General features: G+C 39.9%; 1 protein-coding gene across 1 annotated transcript in view; it reads left to right on the forward strand.

Annotated features, from left to right (window-relative positions):
- FARS2 (phenylalanyl-tRNA synthetase 2, mitochondrial) overlaps nt 1-17699 on the forward strand; it is a 334052-nt gene that overhangs the window by 218730 nt on the left and 97623 nt on the right. Inside the window, 1 exon segment of the mRNA XM_067562627.1 lies at nt 9879-10030. Coding sequence (XP_067418728.1) covers nt 9879-10030 — 152 coding nt within the window.

Here is a 17699-nt window from a genome sequence, read left to right on the forward strand (position 1 = left end):
CATATTATTACTATTGTCTTTGTTGTTATTAATAATAAATTCCTTGAAGCCAAATCAGGATATGACACAATCCGTGTAGTTTCAATGCTCAACTTCTTAAAAATTCCCTTTATAGGCTCCACATCAAATTTTGCTTTTAATTACACCAAATAATTTACAGATGTAAATCTGGAGTAACTCCATTGAATTTAATTCCTAGGTGTCACTCGGGGTTTAATTTGGCTTGCAGAATATTTTATATTTGGTGATGATGCACAAGCTGAGAAGAACTTCTAGATCCCACAGTGAATTTGCAGGAATGGCAGCTGGAAAACCCATCTTTCTTAGGTGCAGGCTGAGCACACTTGAACAAAAGTCAGAGGCACAATAATCGTGGAATCCCACAATGCCATTTTCCCAGTCTCTTTTCAGATGATAACTGAACTTTAATTCCGTACATTTTACTCTTGTGCCAACATGAACTTGACATTAATACACTGTTGCGTTTTTTAATATGTAAATATCAGTAAAAAGTAATTGTATTATTTTGTGTGTTTGTTGTGTTTGTCCCTGGGAAGACAGCTGGGGTAAATATTTTAAATATGCCTTTTAAATATTAAACTCATTAGTTGCTGTACCAAACAAAAGCTCTAGGGTTGGACAATGTTTTAGATTTCTGTTTTGTTCAATGCTTTGCCAAGATGCACAGCCTTTGTCCATGGGTGACTGTCTATGTGGTGGCATGAATACTGTACCTTACTTTCCTCTTTCAGTTGTTATAATTATTGATCTCATAAATGTTAAGTTATTAAATGGATTACCGTGGATCAGAAAGGTTGATTCATAAGTGGGTGTGAAGACTGGTTTGTTTTGGGTTATGTGTGGGGAGGGCTATATTTTTTAATATATATAATTTTCAAGAACAGATCAACTTCTCTCTTCTTCGACTAAAGAAAAATAGTTGACAGCCTTGCAGCAGCTATTTTTTCCCCTCAAACTATCTCTGTAATTTGTCACATTTTTTTCCAGATAGCCACATGTTAAAATATCATCTGAACACACTATTTAAATATATATATTTATTCTGTTCTGTCTAGAATGACACAAACGCACAGGGGCTTCGTACAGTAAAATATTGTGTCAGCTCCATAGCCTTCAGTTTTATGAGTGCAGCCCTACCTGCTATCTCACAGTCTTGTGCGTTTTGCCCCCTCCCCTTCTGTGTTTACAGACTGCAGAGCACACTGCTGGGCCCCACTCTCCACTTCTCTGAGTTCTACCAGAGCACCGTTCTTCTTGTCGGGCCTTGCTGTGGTTCACGCAGACTGGCGCTGCTGGGATGTACTCATTTATAACACTTTGAACTTCCCTTCGGTTGTTCCACATGTTAATCTTTCAATGTCATATTGAACACCACTTGCACTTTCCACCTTTTCTCAGCTAGGTGGATGCTTCTGTAATGAACCTTAACCGTGTCAATGTTCAGGCAGGTTGCTGTTTACTGCTAGTAGGTGTTGGTTTTGTTTTTATTTTGACAAAAGAATAAGCATGTTTCTACTTCGTGCTATTTGTATTCCAGCAGCAATGAAGAAGATGGTTGAATGGGATAGGAGGAAGAAGTTACCTGGAAACCTAGGAGCCTAAACAGAACACATAATTATAACTGTTCTCCTGTTTTGTATCTGCAGGGAGCCTGATGTACAATATCATAAAGTTATCAATTCTTGCCTTCAAAAAGACCTTGTAGCTGGTGGTATTTCCTGCTAAGATTATCTCACATGGGGAGGAGGCAGTCTTGTGGCTAAGGTACTCAGTGCTGATTCATAGCCACAAAATATTTCCTTATATGTTCTTGTATAGGGAGAAAAAAATGAAAAAGAAAAGTTGTTGCCAAGATCAAAAGAAGCAGCTATTTGTAATCCAATATTGTTTTAATTGTGTGGACTGCTGCTGACAAACAAATCAGCCCTTACTGCCAAATGTGCAATTGTTCTTCAGGGTATTGATCTCAGGAGGGGAATCTGACATCCCCTTCCCTTTATCACCCAAATGAGGGGATATTAACTGTTATAGATGGAATAGAAACCTGGATATTGTTTGATTTATGCAACATGTTGGTGAATATTGGCATTCAAATCAGTAACAGAATTAACAGACAAATGCTTGTTGTGGTAGGATCTGGCTTTAATTTGGGTTCTCATCTGAAACAGAAGGGCAGAGCCAGCATTTCTTATGTGTTATTAAATGCGGCTTAGGAATCAAAAATTCTGATCAGCCATGAAGTACTAAAACTATGCCTGAGGTCCCTCCTATTTGTAATGAATAGAGCTGGTTTGAAAATGGGGGTGCTACCTGGAAAATTTCAACTTCTCAGAAAAAAAATTAAAAACTGAAAACCAAAAACTTTGTTTTGATAATACTGCTCCCAAGCCACAGAAAGTTGTAGTCCAGTTGCCCCATGACCCCATTCTCCTCTGTAGACAGGCCTCCCTGGCCAGACTACATTTACCATGCTTGTTCTCAGCTGAAAAATTAATTAAATTGGAAGAAACTGGTGACATTTCCTTAGGCTATAGTGGAGTTGTCAGAGTGCAGAAAAAGTGTTTTTCACACTTAATTTTTTTTCAAATGTTTCTTTAGCTTTCACATACCTCGTATAACAGACCTTCAAGGATAGGGTAGATTGTGCCTGGGTCTTGCTACAAGGAAAGCCGTTCCTGCTTATGCATAATCACAGTGCCTGAGCTCCAGGGAACAACCACAGAGCATAAATTCTTCCTCCCCTCCCCAGAAGGGTGGGGAGGACCAGGGCCATGGTCCTGCTTTCCCTTCCCAGTTTCCTTTACACTGGCTTGCAAAGCTGGACAGGTGTGCTGAGTGGGGAGCAAACTGCACCATCCAAAGACGGTACTTCGTGTCTGCTCCCCCTCCATGATGGGTTTCTCAACATGGTATCATGCCTCTGGAGACCGTCTTTCCCAGAGCGCCTTCTGGAGGAGTAAATCAAAGCGCTACCCTCAAATCCAGCCCATTGGCTAAATGCCATGGTCTAGCCCACAGTATTGCCAAGCGTTGATCTGAATAGGCAATGGTGTGGTCAGTGAAATAACTCGGGTTGTATGTTGAAAAAGGGCCTAATCCTGCAAGGTGCTGAGAGTTACAGGGAATTGAAGGCATTTTACAGGACCAGGACCATACTGTGTATATTTCAATTTATTTTTTTTCTGCTCTTTTGTACTTTTTCCTCTATATTGGAATATAAAAAAGAAAGCAAAATTTGATGGGGAGACAGGAACCCTCCCTTAATGGAACATTATAGCTAGGAATTTAAACTTATGACAGCCAAGAAATACAAAGTTATGCCTCCTGCAGCAACTGTAAATTGGCTACACCGGGCATAAATATGAAAGCATAAATTTAATAGCATATACACTGTACAAAATACTACAGTATGTGCAAATGGACCGCATTACAGTTGCAAATTTGAATTTCATGTCTTTTGTGTGTTTAAATTTCCAACTATAACAGTGGATTGGTTTAGCGACAGCACTGAATGTATTGAGAAAGGGTGATCTGTTACAGGAGTGTAGCTTTCATCTGAGTGAGAATATTATGTCACATTAAAACCCTATACAGTTTATGTACATTTCTCCAAAATATAGGCAATGCAGGACTTAGAGCTGTGGCAGCAATAATGCTGATAGTCTTCATTTATTTATTCATTTATTTTTTGTCTAGAATAGTGATGACAGTAAAACACAGTTGGCTTTTTTAATAGTTTGACTGTTGTGAAATTGCAGTTTTTAGTGCATGTCATTGTTAAAATCGTATTTGTGTCAGAGCTGTCAAAATAAAAGTTAAGCTTTTTTCCCACTTTTTCAATTTATGGTTCATTGTGACTCTTTTGTAGTGTCGTTTTGTCTCCACGGTAGCAGAGAGAGAATTTTATTGAAACACCATTTCAAAAAGATCCTCTCCTATTTCCCTCAACATACTGCAGTTTGATCACTGTATTTGGAAAAACCTGTTTCGCTAATGCGAAATATTTGTGAAACGCATTGGGCTAGGAAGAAATATTGATTATTGGTACTACTCATGTGTCGTCTTCACTCCTAGCACTAGCCCTTCCTCATCCTCAAACGGTGTTCTCCCCCAGTGGAGGGAGGTACATATTCAGGTCTTTCTCTTTTGTAAGCAGAGTAGTATCTTGTGATGCTTCTCTTTTGTGTGTCAGGGGGAATCTTGGTTCAGTTTAATTGGAGGTCCCTGGTCTGTACAAATGAGTAGAGAGTGCCCTGGTGTTCACCACTTGATTTCCTTTGCCTGAATCCATCACCAGGTTTCTCCTGCAGATCTGCTGATGTTAAGAGACTCTAAGCACTTGCATTTGGTACTTAGACATCAAGATGGTTAAATATATCAGATATACCTAATACAGATAGGTAAATATACTCTACAGGTTGGCAGAGCAGGGTGCCCAATTGCCCATTTCATATACTTGTATATGCATCATTGGGGGAAAATGGCTGCAGTGTTAACATGTATTTTGTTTATTTTTCATTTGGGGGACAGCCAGAAAATGATTTATGGCTTATTGTTGTTTGTGATCTTTAACAGTAAACATGTATCATTGAGCATGGATCCTCAAAAGCATCTATTGTATTTAATAATTCATTGCTCACCTTTAAATACTTTCCATTTTGCCCTGGTTAATTACATAATGTAAATAAATAAACATGTTATCTCAAGTTTTTTCAGTATTTCCTGTACTTTCTGTTACTTAGTGGAAATATCTTGTGGATACTACAATCACAGGGCTAGCTTTATCTAGTTTTCTGAGACTACTGAAAAGCATTTGAGGCCTGGTCTACACTTATCGGCAAATTCGGCAGCAGTCGGTGGGAGATACATAAGCTACGTAGATTAGCTTGTGTATCTTCCGTCGACTTCTTAAAGTCTGTTCTGTGCGCTGTCTCCACTACCCTGCGCTGATGGGAAAGACGTTCCCATTGACACAACATTACTCTTTTTCCAGGGGTGGATTTATTAAGTCGATTTCCGGATTGATCTGATGGCGGCGAATTTGCCGCCGTCAGTGAAGCGTATACCCTGAGGTACATGCACTGTAATATTTGAAAATGGAGGTATGTAGATAATCTAAAATAGCACAACTGTAAAGCTCATGATGTAGAAAACTGTGGATTAGAGAAAGGAAACAGCATAGAGTTTGCAGTACATCGCCAGAGCTGTATAGTAATCCTGAATAATATCTGACCGTGTTCTTCAAATGGTTCTACAGTTTCTCAAGTTTCTACGCCTATATTTTAAAAACAAAAAAAAAGTTCATATGTGGCAGGGCCCAGTACTCGTCTGGGGCGTGGGACTGCCAGGAAGGAATGGCGTCAAGGAAACCTATGTGTTTAAAACTGTGGGGAGGCAAAGGTTAGGAAGCAGGGCTTAGCTCAGAAGCTGCTGGAGTCCATTAGCCTCCGTGGAAACCTATCTGCAGCATACAAAGGGATAAGACAGAGTTATTCAAGAGGTGGTTGCTGGTAGTGGCTGGAGACCCAAACAGCTGTATTGAGGGGAGCAGACTGCTTGCAGAAAAAAGTCACCGAGACAACTGTCAATGTGTATTAAATTGTGAGGAAAGGGAGTTTGGGGCTATTGTTTGCCTTGAACCGGTAAACAGAAGGAACGTTGGGTTTAGGAAAAGACCTAAAGAGAACTTTCTTTAGTTTGAATTTCCTTCCTGGTTTGCCAGGGACAGGGTTCTTGTTAGCTGAAGGATCATTTGCCCCACAAGCTGTGCAGCGTACTACAATTTTATTTCTTTTTGGATTAGAAATACCATATTTTTCTTGTAAGTATTTTATGAATGTTGCAGTACTCAGTTATAAATATTAGGAGGGGCAAATTAGTCTGGACACGACAAGGACCTCCTCACCTCTAAAACTTTGCTCATCTTTTGAAATGTGGAAAAGTTTGGTAAAGGACTTCCCACATCCCTGTCTCCCACCAAAAGGGTGACAGAGGAGGCACCAGAATTTCCCCCTTGTGATCTTTTCCCCAGGCTTGTCTGCTTATTTTGTTGCCTTTTTGCAAGAGGAAGAATGGCTCCCCTCCAGCATCTTCAGGAGGTGTTAAGATCATTTGCTTTCTTCACCTCGGTCTTGCATGACGGGGGAGGGTAAAAGGTCAGATGGCCTCCTCCCATGTGTTGGAGAGTGAAGGAAACCATCTGTTTGCCAGCCAGTTCAGGGTATTGTGCTTAGTCACACACAAAAAAATCCACAATCTCATAAAATAACAGGGATTTGAGATTCTGGCCTGTTATGCTCTGTGGTATCTCAGTTAATGGACCTGCACATCTGGAAGCAACAGGACCTGGTAATGCTAATGGGAATTGCTGGGTGCTCAGAACTTTTGAAATTCAGCTAATTTACGGAGGCGTCTAAATATGGATTTAGGAGGTTAATTTTAGGTTCCCAATTTGAAAATCTTGCACTGTCCCTTTTATATGTGCTCCATTTGTAGACAGGGATAGTGGCCTACCATATAGTTTTAGAGCTAATATTCAACCAATTACGCTTTTGAACCAGGTAGTCCACATTTGGGGCCAAATTCGGCATTGACTTTATACCTATCCAGTGCCATTGACTACGGTCAGATGGCAATATTGCCCTTTATCTTTGAACATAAAGGAGTTTTTTAGATTGTAAGTCTAAGTAAAAGAATTCCTTTTACCAAAATATTAAGGAGCATTGAGGTGTCTGTTAACTGTATGATAGTGTTTTAACTGTATTTGTTTCTTTGGGGATGAAAGGCTAATATTCTTTCCAGTCCTGTTTAAAAATAGCAATAATAATAAATGTATTTGTCTAAGGCAGTAATTACATGACTTGATTAATTCTCCAAGGATACATTTAGTTTTACTGTTGACTTGGTAATGCAGGAAAAGTTCAGATCCTGTAAATGCTTATGTCCATGAGTAGCTTTACTCATGTACGTAGTCTCACTGAGTTACTCACACGAATAAGTTTACCCACGAGTGTGTTTGAAGGATTCGTCCTTGTAAATTAGTTTAGCTGAGAATAATAGTGCTGTCTCCATATTAATGGTCCAGTCCTGCCTCCAGTGAAATCAATGGCATGCTGAAATCTATCAACTTCAGCATGAATTTGCCGGTGCTCAGCATCTTTCAGGTTCAGAACATTAATAAACAGCATTTCTATGTATTTTTTGCAGCATCTCTTCTAACATCATACTTCTAAGAGTGAAATAGATAGCTACCATCTGGTTTAGTTGCAGATTAAGTGTTCATACTTATTCCAGGCAAGTCTACTGCTTGTCTCAAAATGAAGGAACTGATCCAGAGTTGTATCTTAAGTGGGTTTTGGATTAGTCCCTAAATAACTTAGTTCAATAAGTTGCTACAGTTCTTTGGTAAAGGAGAATGTAATCTAATGTAACTTGTGGGGTGAAGGGGAAATATATTAAAACAGGAGTCCTATCACACTGCTATCATTAATGACATAATGTACTTTAGCTTTGTATTAACACAGTAACTCTAGGGTGTCTCCAAGATCCACTGCTATGGCTGTGGTGTAACAGAGGACCATTTAGCTTTGGTTTCATCTCAAGAGCTCTTGTATGATGGCTTTATGGTGTGAGTTTTGAAATTGGTATACAGGAGATGAATTTTTTTTACAAATTTATTCATGTAACAAGTTGAATGATAATTTGTGATTCATAGTTTGATTCACGGGGGGTTATTAATTTAAAACTGTATTCCTTATCAGATATTCATTGAAAGGTTTACATTGTACATAACAGGATTTGTATAAATCAGTGCACTGTAAATTTGTCCTTCTAACAGGTTTATCGCGCTATCAGGTATTCACTTAGGATTTCACTATTCTGTCATAAAACATTCCCAATCAAACAATATACTTTTTATTGGGATAATGTAGTGTATGGACCAACGTGTACACATGAGCTGTTGCATTTGTATAAACAAAATATTAAGAGCAATTTACTCTTGCAGTACCCAGGATCCTGTATATTTAATAAGATGCAATGTTTTAGTGGTAAGGCAGGAAATTAGATACTTGCCTCCCACTGGCCTATAATGGCATCCGCCACTGCCCACTTTTTAAATTTTCAAACAAACAGCTTTGTGCGTTCTCTCATGTTGCCCCGCATGCTTTAGAGATGCTCCCTGCAAACAGAGGTGAAGCTACCTCATTATCAACCTTCAAATCCCTCCTCAAAACTCTCCTTTGCTGTGATGCCTACATAAAACTTGACAACATTTAATCTGCCAGTATAGAGACCCCTAACTACCATGCTGACCAATATTGTCTCACTATTTACTTGTACTTCTCTATCTGTATCCCTTTGTTATCTCTTGTCTTATACTTAGATTATAAGTCCCTTAGGCAGGGACTGTCGTTTTGTTATGTGTTTGTACATCACCTAGCACAATGGGGTCCTGTCTGTGACTAGGGCTCCTAATTGCTATGGTAATACAAATAATAATTAGAAAGTTAAGTAGGAATGGGAGAGGAAAACTACTGCTGTCTGGTTCTGGTTTTGTTAACAATAAGCATTGCTTTCAAGAAAAAAAATCTCATTAAGGACCTGATCCAAAGCCCTATTACTTCAGTGGGCTTTGGCTCAGGCCTTAAAAGTCCAGAGCATGTAAACATTTGCCTCATTTTCTTTCTCTGTGATCTTGAAAATATTAGGGCATGCTCTCCTGACCACATAGATCACAAGACAGGGTCTTCCAGTCTACAGCAAAGACGACACATTTACCACACTACATGCTTAGAGAACATAGTAATGATTATGAAAATATTAATTATTTGAATAATCTGTATTTTTTTAATCCTGAGGGGTTTATTGTAACTAAAAACAATAGAGGAAATTAACTGATACCCCATTTTTTGAGTCTAAACATGCTGATGCATTTGTCAACAAATAAGAATGCACCAAGAACTGTAAATCAGACTGTTTTAGCATTAAAATGGACATTAGAGACAATAAACATAAACATTACAGAAGATAAATGAGATAAACATGGTGAAATAAACTATATGGAAATGTTATGCATGAATGTGATAAGAATCTTTTGAATTTGTGAAGAGAACGGTGTAAATCTTTAAACTGATTTAAAGTGCAGCTCTACCTTGAAAATTACTGTGATGAAAAGACCTCCAATTATTGAACAGATCTGCTCCCTCTATGTATTTAAGGTCATAAATGTTGACTGTAGTGACAAAAATAAGTTCTTACTACTCTTAAATAGACCTGTTCTTACATAGTTAGATATAGATCTGTTAGATTTGCAGAGCCAACATATCTAGGAAAGAGGAAGATGCATTCTGTTCTTGCTCACAAGTAATTAGCAGAATTAATGTTTATTCTGACTGCAGAGCCAAATTTTACTTTTGAGTACACCTGTTCAACCTCATTAAAGACAGGGAAGGGTTGCACAGTGTACCTGCATCATTTGCCTTATAGACCCTTGGTTACTAGTGATGATGTGCAAGAAGGAATTAAGGTTGAATGAGTTTGCAGATATGGCAGCTAGAAGAAAGATCTTTTTACTTGTGAACTGGGCAAACTTGATCAGGAGGCACTGAGACAATGAACATTGGAACCCCACAATGACATTTTGAGAGATTAACTTTTCAGTGTAGAACCGCGCTTAAACTGCTTGAGAATTCAATTTGTGTTTCTAAACACAATGCATGAAGTTCTCAAAATCTGAAGGAATGAACACTATGAAATCTGAGTTTACATGTTATTTATAAGTGTAAAATAGAATTTTAAGTGTCCCTATCCAAATCATTTATATAAGTGTGTATACATTTTTTTATTATTATTTTTAGCCTCTCAGCAAATATCCTCCTTTGATAAATGACATCTCCTTTTGGCTGACCTCTGAGAAATACTCTGAAAATGACTTCTATGATTTAGTCCGAACCATTGGAGGAGATTTGGTAGAAAAGGTTGTCCTCATTGACGAGTTCACGCATCCCAAGTAAGTAAAGCTCTTGAAATATTTCTTCCCCATTGTCAGATGATGATAAATGTTATCTGGAAAAATGTATAAAAACATGCTTGGTTATTACGGTTGCTGTACATTTACAGTTTCTTAGCTCCAAAATGTTTTCTGCAGCACTGTTTTAATAAATGTGTTTTATTTTATAAACATTTTATTTTCCTTTTAAAGTTTTGCATGAATGTTGAATTTATGGTAATGAGAATGTAATCCCACTGCCTTGAACCAGCTACGCATAGTGCTGGCTGAAAACCAACTTCCCACATAGATCTGCCAGTGCACCTCACCCACAACATCCCCGTTCTTGTTTTAGACCTCCCAGGACTGCTATTTGTTTATTTCTTCTCTCCTTCTATTCTTGTGGTCTGATCCAAAAATGTTTCCTGAACATGCATGTCAAGGATAATATTGGGTCACATAAGAATATTGTTTACATTTAGTTGGTGGGAGAGATTAGATTTTGTTCTCTTTTCTATTAGCTGTCCATGTAACTGGAACAATTCAGACTTCCAGGCATCAGAATTCCTTCCTTTTGAAATAGGAGCACAGAAATTACCGCACTGGAAAAAAAGAATGGTCCATCTAATATAGTCTGTGATCTTTAACAGTGACAAACGTCAGATGTTGCAGATAAAACTATGTTTGAAACCATCCTTCACACAGTTTAAACTACATTATGCGCTTTCAAACCAATAGAATAAGAGGTAAAATTTTATTAGCTGAAACTATTTTTAAAATTGAGTTTTAAAAATAATTTCTTTTTAGTTTTTTTTGTTCTTGTAGGTCCATGGGGCAGCAAATCTAATATTATTCAATATTATTCCATGGGTGAAGGGAAATTTCTGACCTAAACCTAGGTGACAATCAGTTTATGCCCTGCCACCTGCAGCTTTTCCTACTGCAGTCAGACATTTGGCAACATGGTTCTCTTGAATTTGTTGTACACTATATGCTGGGTGGTCAATTATTTTCCTGGTATGGTAGCTATTGTGCTTTCCACAGGTGAATAAGGTGTGGTTGGTTGTTGGCACTTTTCTTAAAGTGGGCTAGGTGCTGTATGAAACAGAATTTCATTTGTTCAGAGAAATAGATTTGTCACTGTAATTCATGGAGACGTGTAAAATCTTCGCATTTCTAGTTCCTAAGCATTCCTAACATTTAAGTGATGTCTCTTGCGGTGAACAGGATTTTCAGTTAATACTTCTAGACTGAAAAGTTAAATGTCCAGCAGAGCAATATAGGCTAGGACCAGACGATGAGTGCACCTTAGCATAAAGAGAAATAGGATTATCAACTATGGAGAAACTGAAGAAGAAGTTTGTGGCAGCCACGTACAGCTTTTTCTTTTCATTGTCACTTGGGAAGCACTGTACTACTGTCAGTTACCATAAAACATGCATAGACCCTGAAAACTAGGCACACTGATATTGCTGAAAATAAATTTTTATTGCCAGTCTTCATATGAGTGCTGATACAATAGAAGAATTAGAAAGTTGTTATATAAAAATGGGAATGATCGGTCCAGAACTAGTCTAACTTCCTATATGTTAATTCTATGTTTTTACTCTAGGTAAAATATCTATTCCATTATCAGTTTTTGTGTTGGTTGCGATCTTCTCAGGCCACTGTGATTAAAAATGTGGTTTTACCTTTGTTGTTAACTGTTTTCTTTGGGCAAAATTCTGAACTCCCATCATGCAGCATGAGTGACCAGGTAGTAAGCTAGGGTCTCCACAGCGGCTGGGAGATGACAGAGTCCTCTGTCTCTTTGCCTCAGAATGGCAGAAATGTTGCTCTATATTTACTAGTACAGCCCTGAGGCTGCAGTAGTCCCCTCATGGAATCATAGAATATTAGGGTTGGAAGGGACTTCAGTAGGTCATCCAGTCCAACCACGTGCTCAAAGCAGGACCAACCCCAACTAAATCAGCCAGTGAGCTCCCTCATTTCAGGCACCTGTGGTGCTGTCTGGAATATGAATGACCATTTATAATATAATTTAATACCAATATGACAAAATTGCAATGATTCTTATAAAATATGCCAAGGTATGAGTGATATATCTGTATCCAAGAACTTGTGCTGTGCTACTGGGTCACATCATCCCCCAGGCAGGTTAGCGTCAGCACTGATGACTCATTGAGGGCTGTCACAATGAGCCCAGAGAGAAAAGCCAGGGGCTATGCCTATGAGTCATGAGAACATGTAGGGACATGCCTGTGGACAGGAACTCTAAGAGCTTTTTCCTGCCCGTGTGCTGTGAGCTTGTGTTTGGGACAAGCCACATGGCAGAAACTATAAAAGGCTGCTGCACCATCTCCATCTTGTCTTCATTCCTGCTTCCTACCTCTGGATCAACTACTCTACATCTGAAGCTGTGAAACAAAGGTCTGAGAACTACCCAGGTACTGGACATACTCCAGAGGAAATGTATAAGCCTGCAAACTCCAATACTGCTAAGAATTTGATATGTATGGACTTTGAAGTCATTTGTATGTATCCGATTGCTTTGACCATTTAACATCTTTCATCTTGTTTGTTTGTTTTTTTCCTTTTATAAGAAACCTTTAGCTTTAGTTACTAAAGGATTGGCTGGCACTGTGGTATTTTGGGTATGATCCACATTCGTATTGATCTGGTAATGTGGCTGGTCCTTTGGGGATCAGGAGAACATTTTGGTAAAGTGAATAGAGTTTTAAATGACTTATCTCTTTACTGGACCTTGTTGCTGATTGGGAGCCAGAGACTGAAATGCAGTAAAGGAGGCTGTGTGTTTCTTGTTGTAGCTTCTTGATAACCAGTGTGGGACATCAGGAGCACTGTTTGTGACTGGTTGGTGAATCTAACTTCAGTGTTAGCCACCAGTTCTAAGAGAATCTGCTCTCCTTTTGCAGCCAGCCCTGACCTTGGAATTTTCAGGTGGGCTACCCTTGGCATGCACAGGTCACATTGGTGTAGTCAGAGCAGGATCCACAGAACCAGATCATTTGGGTTTTGGATCAGAATCCCACGCTATTCCAAACTTAAAATTTGATACTGATAATATTAAAGGTTAAAGCTGGTCATAATGGAAGTCACAAACAGTGCTCCTGATGCCCCACACTAGTTATCAAGAACCTGAGACATACACCCTCTGTTCTCTTAAAGAGTCAGTATGGAAACATTCATGTTCCAACAATGTCTCTCCAGTATGCTGACCAAGCACAGCCACTTGTTTATAGGGCTGTTTGAACTCCGTAACAATTTTTTCTCCATCTGAAACCTTTAAGTTATCTACACTGGATCTTTCTAAATCAAGGTCAGAGACATCCATACAAATTTGAAAAATTCTGGCAGTTAGAAACTGAAGTCTCTCCCCAAACAAATTATTGCTTTCTACAGACAGTGATTCATTCTGAACTAACTCAATCAACTTCCATACCCCTCAGTTGCAGCTAACCACTTGCAAAAACTATCATGAGGTTTTATTTCTTCAGGAGCATTTTAAAGCAATAATCTATCTTCCACAGAAATTTTGTTCGTTCCCTCCTCAGCAAGGGGTTGCTCTAAAGGAACATTCTTCTGAGCAATAACAGTCTCTTTCTGGGTTTCAGTTAAGTCCAGAACCAACTCTGAGATAACTGACATTCTCAGTCAGTATAAGCTGAGAGACACCTCCTGTCCCTTCCACAGACAGAAGACTGGAGGTAAATGCCTTCTCAGCAGGCAAGCTGCTATCCTCAAAGGACAAATAGTTTTGGATTTCTTCCCCCTTGTCCCAGCACACATGGCTGTTCACAGACAAATGTTTGGAGACTGGAGTAACTCTCTCTAGGGGCAAGTCATTACCCCTAACAGATACAGGAAAATGTTCTTCTTTGTCACAACTCTCCACACTGATAGTAGGTAACACCGTCAAATCACTTTCATGCTTTTCTTGTGCTTTGGTCAGGATATCAACCTGATTAAATAAAGTTGTTGTATCCTTATGCAGAACCACATCAGCACTAGGCAAATTAGAAGTGTCAAAATCACCTGGACCCTGGGGTCCAGTTATGACATTACACAGGCTTAGGAACACTTTCTTCTGGGATTTTAGTTGAGCCCAGAACCATTTCTGGTACAACTAACAAATCCTCAATGGGTATAAGCTGAGAGGTACTTTCTGCCTGCTCCACAGACAGAAGACTAGAGACAAACTCACCCTCGGCGAGAAACTGCTATTAACATACAAACAGTTTGAAACTTCCTCTCCCTTGTCCCAGCCCATAGGGCTGTTCACAGACAAACACTTGGAGAGTGGGATGGCTTCCTTAACAGGCAAAGTGCCACTCCCAACAGACAAACAATTGGAGATAATTTCTCCCTCAGCAGATAAACTGCTTTTCTGAACAGACAAGCCGCTATTTTCCGCAATCCCAAGGCTAGAGACACTGCTAGAGGCTGACCTTGGCATTTTCAGGTGGGCTACCCTAGCATATGGGTCACAGCACCATGGCCTACTAGTGGCTCAGCTGTCCTTGTCCCAGTTACTCCCAGCCAATTGCCATCCAGAATCCTTTTGTGCTAGGGTGTAGGAGCTTCAGTGTAGTGTATATGGTCCCCTCATGTTCTTTTCCCACCTTATCCTGTTTAATTGAATCAGTGCCTTCCACAGTTGTAGAATGTAGGGAGTAGGATTTTTAAGCCTTTTTTCTGCTTGTAAATTATCTGCAGCACATTTAGATTTTTATGAATGCATTTGCAGTTCAAAATTACTTGATTAATGGCTTATGTGAACATATTTGTCTATGCAATGGGTTGCTTGCAAAACTATTAATTGTGAATATTGTTTTGGGTATTGAGTTATGACTAGTCATCTCAGTCATACGGTATTGTTTCTGCAAACTGATTGACTACTTGCATATCCATAAAGAGCTTTCAAGAAGGCTGTGCAAATACTTCATTAATACATATTGCTACAAGTATTTGTGACATTTTTCCTTTTCTCGAACATTCAGGTGAACCAGAAGACATGACATAGGTGAAACAATCAGTTTAGAACAAACAAAAACTCCATTTTATCCTGTACCATTACGGGTAACAATAAGGAAAAGGTGGGAGAACAGTACATAGGAATCCATCCTGTTTAAATGAGATGTCTAATTCAAAAATCAAGTAAAACAGAAGTGGCTAAATGCTGTTCTTCAGAAAATGAGTTGAAAGCTGTACTGGAGATGTGTTTGCTCAGACATAAAAGTTTTTAACTAATGTTGCTAAATACTTTGGCTCTGATACATTGGGGCAACTTTGAAAGTGTACAGTGACCCTACAGCCGGCATAACCGCCTCTGGAGGATTGCATCTGAACGGGGAAGAGCTCTGGTGACATATAGCCACTGTGGCAGCTCTTAGCACAAGTGGTATGGCTGGGGAGGAGTGGACATGGCCAGCACAGCCCAAGACTGGTGGAACATCCTTTTGGCCTGGCTGATGGCAGGGGTGGACAGGTAGAGAAGAGGATGGTGATAGGTAGTGGGCACAGGGGCAGAAGAGTCTCTATACTGCTAGAACACAATTCCCTTCAGAACCTAGAATTGAATCCAAAAGTCCTGAGTCTCTGTACTTCTCTGATTAAAGCCACCTTTGCCTGTGCTTTTCTGCCTGAACAGCACATCTCAGCTCCTCTCCTCTCCTCTCCATAACGGAATGCCCCTAGGGTTTATATAGGGCAGGGAGCCAATCAGGAGCCATGAGGCTGCTGTCTGTCAGATCCCTTGAGGCAGGACTTGCCATGGTCTGTGTCCACAGCGTGTTGTGGATAGTAGATCATGAGCTGGTGCCACTGTTGGAATGTCTGCTTCCTGGCAGCTCTACAGGCTTGGGGCTTGATGAGACCCTCTGGGCCTTACCAGGATGAGCTCAGGAAACTGCAGTCTGTGGGAGGACCTTGACACCAGGAGAGTTTGGGGCCTGCAAAGAGTAAAAGAACTGAAACGCAGCTCCGGGAAGGATGCCTAGCGACTCCTTACCTAAAGGAAGAGAGAGATAATGAACTGGGGTTGGTGCCTAGAAGGCCAACATGTGTGATGACTAAATACATTGGATCCCAGAAGGGGAGTGATTGTAATTACCTTTTGACTGTGATCTGGTGTTTTTGAGGAGTCCAAGTGGGGAAATCAAGGCAGGGCACTGCAGAGCCACCTGATCACAAGCAGGTGCTCAGGTGGCTGCTGACCCTGTTACATGGAGACAAGGTGGATGAGGTAAAATCCGTTATTGGACCAACTTTTGTTGGTGAGAGAGACAAGTTTTCAAACTTGCACAGAGCTCTTATTCAAGTCTAGTTACCTGGAGGCAGGCAGAAAGAAATATATAAAACTGTAATCCATAAATGAATTCTGTTCTCAGAACAACTAAAAATACCCTGAAAAGACAGTATGGGAGATAATAAGCAGGAACATTTCTTTTGCTGCCTTTCACACAGAGTGTTGTTAAAAAGATGGCAAGAAGGGATAGTGAGGAAAGTCTGTTCCTTTCTTTGAATGAATGTATTGTCTATTTTCTGGATATAGTTGTACATTTGTAAAGGTGTAAATACTAAAATAGGGAGAAGGAAAACTATTATCTCTTGGAGTTTAGCAGGTATACACTGCCACCATTTCAAAATAGCCTGGATATAGAATAATCAGATAACCAATATGTTGTCCGGTCCCTTCTCCACTCCCTTCTTGCCCCACCGTATTAATTGATAAAGGTGTTACCCTGAAAACAGATTTAGGGTTCCCCCAGAATAGTTCATCTACTAATCAATCTGTTTACCTATGGTATGGGTCTTCAGGGTGGCTAAAGAAATACCTACAGGACACAGATACAGCCTTCCAGTAAATGAATGACACAAAGACAGTGTTCTTTCCAAATCAAGGCACCTCTTGATTGGTGCAAATAATAATCCCTAATTCAATGATAGTTTAAACCACAAATCCCTTACACATGTAAAAGAGCACCCCAAATCACAATAACATACAGTGGAGATGATTCTAAGTGGTTGTGCCCTGTTATAGATGGCCAGCCTGTCACAACTCACTGACAGCAGTTCTTAAATGGTTTAAATGTTATACATTTAAGTTCCACTTATACATCCGGTAACAAACAGAGTGTCCTAGGGGTCAGTGCTGTGGCCGGTTTTGTTCAACATCTTCATTAATGATCTGGAGGATGGGGTGGATTGCACCCTCAGCAAGTTTGCATGTGACACTAGCTTGGGTGAGTAGTAGAAACTCTGGAGGGTAGGGATAGGATACAGAGTGACCTAGACAAATTGGAGGATTGGGCCAAAAAAAAATCTGATGAGATTCAACAAGGACAAGTGCATTGCCCTGCACTGAGGATGGAAGAATTCCATGCACTGCCACAGACAGGGGGCTAACTGGCTAGGCAGCAGTTCTGCAGAAAAAAACCTGGGGGTTACAGTGGACAAGCAGCTGGATATGAGTCAGCAGTGTGCCCTTATTGCCAAGAAGGATAATGGCATATTGGGCTGCATTAGTAGGAGTACTGCCAGCAGAATGAGGGAAGTGATTTTCCCCCTCTATTTGGCACTGGTGAGACCACATTTGGAGTATTGTGTACAGTTTTGGGCCCCCCACTACAGAAGGGACAAATAAGAGAGTCGAGAAGAGGGCAACAAA

The sequence above is a fragment of the Emydura macquarii genome, unplaced genomic scaffold, assembly GCF_026122565.2.
Source record: "Emydura macquarii macquarii isolate MOO-44397 ecotype Brisbane River unplaced genomic scaffold, CSIRO-AGI_Emac_v2 contig_2452, whole genome shotgun sequence".
Taxonomy (NCBI): Eukaryota; Metazoa; Chordata; order Testudines; family Chelidae; genus Emydura; species Emydura macquarii.